Source organism: Aythya ferina, assembly GCF_964211825.1.
Source record: "Aythya ferina genome assembly, chromosome: 16".
NCBI lineage: Eukaryota > Metazoa > Chordata > Aves > Anseriformes > Anatidae > Aythya > Aythya ferina.
Window position 1 is genome coordinate 9,106,848 of NC_140315.1, and position 6,696 is coordinate 9,113,543.

General features: G+C 60.4%; 1 protein-coding gene across 1 annotated transcript; it reads left to right on the forward strand.

Moving 5' to 3' along the window:
• Positions 1–2,497: 2,497 nt before the first annotated feature.
• On the forward strand, positions 2,498–5,880 carry TLDC2 (TBC/LysM-associated domain containing 2). Its single transcript, XM_084538442.1, has 6 exons — positions 2,498–2,678; positions 3,428–3,589; positions 4,316–4,468; positions 4,606–4,701; positions 5,157–5,230; positions 5,314–5,880. Exons 1-6 carry the CDS (start codon positions 2,643–2,645, stop codon positions 5,447–5,449), a joined length of 657 nt encoding a protein of 218 aa, XP_084394568.1. The 5' UTR covers positions 2,498–2,642; the 3' UTR covers positions 5,450–5,880.
• The last annotated feature ends 816 nt before the right edge of the window (positions 5,881–6,696 follow it).

Consider the following 6,696-nt stretch of genomic DNA (forward strand, 5'->3'; position numbering starts at 1 on the left):
AGACGCTACTGTTGTGGAGTTGCTGGGCTCTTGGTGTTCCACAGCAGCTTATCAGTATAGGACAGCCACTCCCCAGTGTTACCCGTTGCACACAGAGTGCTGGTATCTTGTGGCTGTGCATGGAGGGCCCTGTTCAAACACTGTCCCTTAGTTTCCTCACTGCTTCCCCCGATCTGCGTTCAGACCTCTTCACTTCAGAGCTTCTGCTGCTGCTCACCCCATGAATGTGACCCACCGCAAGGGAATACACTGGGCTCTACTGGTTGCATGTGGCACTGAGAATCATTACTGACGGTGTTGGAAGCCTTCTCCCTGGTGTTGGGACTGGAAGCAGCCACCGTGCCTCATTCATCCCAAGAAAAAATTTGAAGGGCTGGTGGTTTGTTGGTACAGAAACCAAACTGCATCTGGTACAGAGGAATTGAGAGAGCAACATGCCAAGGACCTTCCCAGGCAGTTTTATGAACAATTTTTTTTTTTTTTTTTTACAATTAAAACTTTTGCCTTATTGCACTGCTATTAGCGCTTTTGCCAGGGGACTTTTCTGCGAGTCCAGCTCAGCCCACCCCGTCCTGTAGCCCTGGGCCGGGGGGGGGGTGTGCAGGCAGGGCTGCTCAGCTGCCGTGTGCGTGGCATGGCAAAGAGCACAATAAACTGTGCGAGTTTTAAATGCCTCTGGTGTGCTCTGTGCTGAGCGAGAGGAGGGTGAGGAGAATTTGTGCCCTGCCATTCAGGATGTGACCTGAGCTGTGAGCAGGAGTTAGGCTGGTGGAGTCACTCCCTGCCACCCCTCCTGGTGCTGGACCCCCTGCCCTGTCACTGTCGGGCAGAGGGAGGGGACCTGAGAGGTAACAGGTTCCCTGTTCAGCATCACAGGCCAGCCCTATCCATACCCACCTCATCTCCCCAGGTGCCCTTACACAATGCATTTGAGGCCCTGGAGCTCTAGGGACGGGATGGTGAAGATGTGGGGGGAAAGTCTGCACAGGAAGCTGTTTAGGGCAAGGAAGTCAATGCCATGCCTCAAGACTGCCTCCACCAAGAGGGGGGTGTCAGTAACACTGCTGCCTTGGACCTCCAGAGGGCAGACTTTGAATTGTTCAGGACACTGGCAGGGAGGGTCCCTTGGGAGCCAGTCCTGAAGGGCAGAGGGGTCCAGGAAGGCTGGACCCTCCTCAAGAAGAAAGTCTGAAAGGCCCAGGAGCAGGCTGTCCCCGTGTGCCATAAGATGGGCTGGCAGGGAAGAAGACTGGAATGGCGAACAGGGAACTTCTGAGTGTCCAGGAGAAAAAGAGAGTTTATGTCTGGTGGAAGAAGGGGATGGAAACTTGGGGAGAGTACAGGGAAGTTGTCAGCTGTGCAGAGAAAAAAAATCAGGAGGGACCTGGCCAGGTTGGGTCGATGGGCAGAGGCCAGTGGGATGACATTCAACATGGCCAAGTGCCAGATCATGCACTTTGGCCACAACAACCCTGTGCAATGCTACAGGCCTGGGGCAGTGGCTCAAAAGCTGTGCAGAGGAAAAGGATCTGATTGATGCTTGCCTCAACGTGAGCCGGCAGCATGCCCAGGTGGCCAAGAAGGCCAACAGCATCCTGGCTTGTCTCAGGAATAGTGCAGCCAGCAGGAGCAGGGAGGTGATGGTCCCCCCCTGCACTCTGCTCTGGAGAGGCCGCTGTTTGAGTGTTTGTAGGCTGCTCGGCAGAGCTTGGATATAAATTTGTGGCCTTTGGCAGAAAGGAAGACTTCGAAAGTGGCATGGAAGACTGGTCCTTTAACTTTTTCTTGGAAAGAAGGAAGAATCTGCATGTGGCTGCTCCCCTCGCAGCTGACACTTGTCCAGCTCCATGGGCCCTGCACCCATGGACACGGGGCCCCTGGGGTTGTTCCTCCACATGTGCAGGACCTCCCAAAATCCTCCCAAAGCTGCTGGGGAGCGGGCAACATGCAGCAAGGCAGGAGCAGACCATTGCAGCCATCGTGCTACCATGCGCGGTGCTGCCTCGCACAGGACCCACCTTTAATTGCTGTCTGATCTCTGCATAAAAGGGAAGTTATTTTAAGGTTGAGCCCAGAGGTTCACCTGGTGCCAACTGTTTGGGAGCACGGGAGCTGGGACAGCTGCAGGAGAGGGTCACCGTGGGACCACCACCGTCCCTCCAAGTTCACAGCAACCCCTGAGAAACACCACAGCCTGGGGTTTCCCTCCTGCTGCAGGCTCAGAGCCCCAGCTCGCCCGGCTGCCTGGCCGCAGGACACGACCCAAGGCCACCCAGCCTTGAGCACGGTACCATGCCCCGTGCCACGCTGGGGCTCGGTGTTGACAGATAACAACTATTGCAACAGTCGTGTTGCAAAGAGCAACACACGGAGCGCGACCCGCCTGTTGATCCCAAAACACGGGCTCCCCACACCGTTGGGGATCAGCTGAGCCCACATTAGCAGCCAGGGCGCAGAGGAGGTGACAGCCCCCAGCCACCGGGGGAGAAGTGGAGGCGGACACCTGGGGATTCATCTCAGTGACCCGGGCTGTGGGGCTCCACGCCCGGCCCTGCGTCACAGCGGAGTGCTTGAACATTAACCCCGGGTGGCGGTGAGGTGGCCCTGGCAGCACGGCTCCCGGCACCCCAGGAGCACCCAGGATGATGAGGGGGCTCCGTGCCCGCTACCACCTCCTGGTAGGTCTGGCCCTGCCATGCCTGGCGTGGGGCCATTTGTGGGGTTGCCCCTGGGGTGGTGATGGGGAGTGGGGCACACTGGGGTTCTGCCCTTCAGCCTTGCTGTGATTTAAGCACCAGCGGGGATCCATGGTCCTTCTGGGGCTGCCCCTGCCTTGCCCCCTCGTCCTTTGGTCCCCGGGATGTTTTCTGCCTGTCCCCACTGCGGGGAAGCTGGAGGAGCTGCTTGGCTCTGCCCCAATACCCCCCTTGTCCTTGAGCAGGGGTGCGGGCTGTGCCCACAGCTACCCTGATCCCATGGCCAGCCACCTGCCCCGAGGCTCCTCACCATCCCCACGCACAGGGCTGGTCCTGCTGTGGGCAGGGGAGGTCACAACCGGGATTCACTGCTGCAAGCTCCTCTGCTGGGGCTGTTTTAGCCGAGGCTGTGGAAACCTCTCCTCGTCTCCTCTTCCTCTTTCTCCTCCTCCACATCTCCTCCCTGGGCGGCCCTGCACCTGTGAACTTCCGTGCAATGGAGGCACCGCCTGGCAGGGTGCCAGGGCCCGGCACGGCAGCGGAGAGAGCGGGCCCAGCCTGGCACCCACCCCTGGGGGGTCCGAGGGCCTTGGGGAACCCTTCCCAGGGCAGGAGACCCCTGTGCGGGGCAGCTTTGGGGACACTGCGCCCCTGGGGCAAGGCTGCTGCTCTGGGGGAGTGGGGTGGGTGTAGGGGAGGGGTGGGAAGCATTTGACTCCTTCCATCCCCAGCCCGACCAGGACGAGGACCTGCCCGTGGGCTGCATGGAGCCGGACAGCGAGGGGCAGCCAGGCTGGGAGGGGGCCCCAGCCGCAGGCGCGGCGCCAGAGGAGCTGTCTGGGCTGGTGCTGAGCACGCCGAGCCGTGTCCTGCGGGACAGGGACACCAAGGAGGTGAGGAGCTGCCAAGCCACGGTCGTGCCAGTGTGAGGTTGGATGGGTGATGCCCCCCCCCACCCCCATCCCGATGGACAGTCGTGTCCCCCTGCCCCAGGTCGAGGCCCGTTGCTCCTCCTGGAGGAGCAGGGGCCGTGAGCAGGACCTCAGGGCTGGCACTGCCAAAGAGGGACCCAAATCTGGGGAGCCCCCACATGGGTTCCCAGCACGGTGCCCCTGTTGCTAGATGCCCTGCATGGGCTCGGGTGAGGGGAAGGTGGGCACAGGTGGCAGTGCCTCGGCCAGGCTGCAGCTCCCCAAGGCCCTGGTTATCTGGGGGATGGCCCCAGAGGTGCCAGGCCCCACACCCTACCAGAGGGCAGAGCTGTGGGACACCTCGCTCCAAGCCAGCTGCCTGGTCTCCTGCTTGGATCCAGGCAGGTTCTCTGGCTTCCCACAAGGGTGCTTAGGGTGAGAACGCTTGGGGAGCCCTGGGAGGATGCTCAGCAGGACCTTTTGGGAAGATGCTTGGGGGAAGAATGCTCCAGGAGGTGTCTTGGGAGGCTGCTTGGGAACACCTCTTGGGCATAGGAATCTGGGTGAAAATGCTTCAAGGGAAGGGTGCTTGGAGGGGGGAGGATGCTGGGGTGGGATGTGCATCGTGGGAGGCTGGGGGTTGGGAGCGGCAGGGCTGCAGGGGAGCTGGGACAGCCCACCAGCCCCTCTGAGCCCACCCTACCCCAGCTGGGGCCCCACCTGCCCCCCCGGCTGCAGCAGCAGCCCTGGAGCCTGCTGTACTGCACCGCACGGGATGGCTTCAGCCTGAGGACCCTGTACCGGCGTGCCGGCCCCCTCAGCTCCCCTGCACTGCTGCTCATCCGAGACACCGATGCACAGGTACGGCCAAAACCCATCACCCCACGGCATCCCCCACCCCACAGCAGCTTCATGCTGTGGTGTGCCAGAGAGCCCTGGCTCAGCGCACGCCTCAACCCCACAGCACTGCCCCATCTGCTCTTCTCTCCCCCTCCCAGGCCTTCGGTGCGTTCTTCGCCACCGCCATTCACATGAGCAACAAGTTTTATGGCACAGGGGAAACGTTTCTCTTTTCTTTCTCCCCGGAGCTGAAGGTGGGGGCTGCAGCTGTGAGGTCAGAGGAAAGGGGGGGGTCCTGAGGGTGGGGGTCAGCTATGCCCCACAGCCTGTCCCTGCTGGAAGAACCCTGAGGTGGTGTTGGAAGGTCCAGGGATGGGCCAGGGTAATGCAGCCACACTTGGTCCACCAGGAACAAAGCCACCAGGTCACCACGGCACAGGACACAGCCAGTGGGATGGCAACTGGGGGAGGAAGGGGGTGGTCTGTGGGTCTGAGGGGGCTGATGCCTGATGGTGCCATCAGGGGGAGGCACCAAAAGGGCTCCGATGGCTGCTGGTGGGGACAGCTGGGGGCCGAAGCCCGGCCCTGCGGCTGCAGCCATTCCTTGCAGGGCTCCAGGCTCTGAGCCCTGAAGCTGGGACTGACAGGGCCCGGCCCCGGCCCCAGCAGTTGGGACAGGGACAGGGTGGCCTGACCGCTGTCCCCACAGGTGTTCAGGTGGACGGGCAGGAACAACTTCTTCATGAAGGGAGACGTGGACCTGCTGATGGTCGGCGGGGGCAGGTAGGGGTCCCAGCCGCTGCGAGGCTCAGCTGGCCGGGCAGCAGGAGAGGGCCTCGGCTGAGCGCAGCCTCTGCACCTCCCAGCGGCAGGTTTGGGCTGTGGCTGGACGGGGACCTGCACCACGGGGGCAGCCACCCCTGCGAGACGTTCAACAACGAGAGCCTCTCGCCGCGGGGGGATTTCTGCGTCCAGGACCTGGAGGTGTGGGGCCTGGCCTGACCGATGGACACCGCTGCCAGGGGAAGAGCCTGAACTGATGGCTCACGGGGCCAGCGGCCTCCAGCGCCCATCGGGACAGTGCTGGGGGAAGGCCACAGCTGCCTCCTGCTCCCCAGCCCTGCAGATGTCCCCACCACACACACACAGTGAAGGGCAAGGGGACAGAGCCCTGCAGGCCAGCCCCACAGTGCTGCTGACATGCCAGCTCTGCCGGTAGCACCCAAGGACCTGGCCTGGCAGGGATGGGGCAGAGCCTCCCCACGAGGGCACGAGGCCGGATGAAGCAGCAAACTGAGAGCAGTGTGCTGCCTGCAGGACCAAGCAGCTGGGACAGCCTCTGCCCTGCTGGCCGCTGCCATAGGGATGGTGGCACGAGGGCTGGTGTGCGAGTGGGTGCTGATCATCAATAAATGGGAAAAGCCATGCTCCAAGCCTTGTCCCTGTCATGAACACAAGTAATAGCACCGCAAAGTTGTACAAGGAAAGCAGCACAAGCAGATGTGCACGCACACATCCTGGTCGATGGCTCAGGCAGTGGGTGCAAGCCCTCCTGTTCATGAGACATTCCTCCCAGTTTGGCCCCTCACACTCCTTCCAGTCTGTCCATCTCTCTTGCACCAGAGAACCCAGAACTGGACCCAGTGCTCCACATGTGGCCTCACCAGGACCCCCAGGACATTCCCCACCCTGCTGCTTCCCCCAGCTGGGTGCCCCCAGCACGTCCTGGGGCCTGTTCCTCCCCAGGGGGCACCACTTTGTCTAACTGCAGGAGATTCCTGCCAGCCCCTTTCTCCAGCTGCCCAGGACGCTCTGCACAGCACTGTGACCCTCTGGTGCCTCAGCCACTCCTCCCAGCTCCATGTCACCTGCAAACCTGCTGAAGGTGCACTCTGCCTCCTCAGCCATATCCTTCATGAGGATGTCCCTCCCACAAATCAGCATTTGTCCTTTAGAAGAACATCGGGCTGGTTTTAACCGTGCTGTTTTTAATGAAGTTCACACACTGAAATTCATTAAAAGAATATTAAAATCATTTCTTATACATTTATTTTAGTACAGAAAGGCTCAGATTAATGTGTTTGAGAAAAAGAAATGCTCTGTCTCAGAACTTAGTATCTGATAGACTTAAGTACAAGTTTTTGCTTAAACGTGAGCAAAAAGCTTTTCCCAAATATAAAGTGCACCTTTTGTAACAACATCAAAACAAACCCAAGCAGCCATAACAAAATTACATTAGTCTGAACAAT

Bases quoted from the DNA above. Each gene is read 5' to 3' on its own strand.
- TLDC2 (XM_084538442.1), top strand. From the start codon at position 2,643: ATGATGAGGGGGCTCCGTGCCCGCTACCACCTCCTG. The intron at 3,590-4,315 runs GTGAGGAGCTGC...ACCCTACCCCAG, and splicing joins GGGACAGGGACACCAAGGAG to CTGGGGCCCCACCTGCCCCC. The intron at 4,469-4,605 runs GTACGGCCAAAA...TCCCCCTCCCAG, and splicing joins TCCGAGACACCGATGCACAG to GCCTTCGGTGCGTTCTTCGC.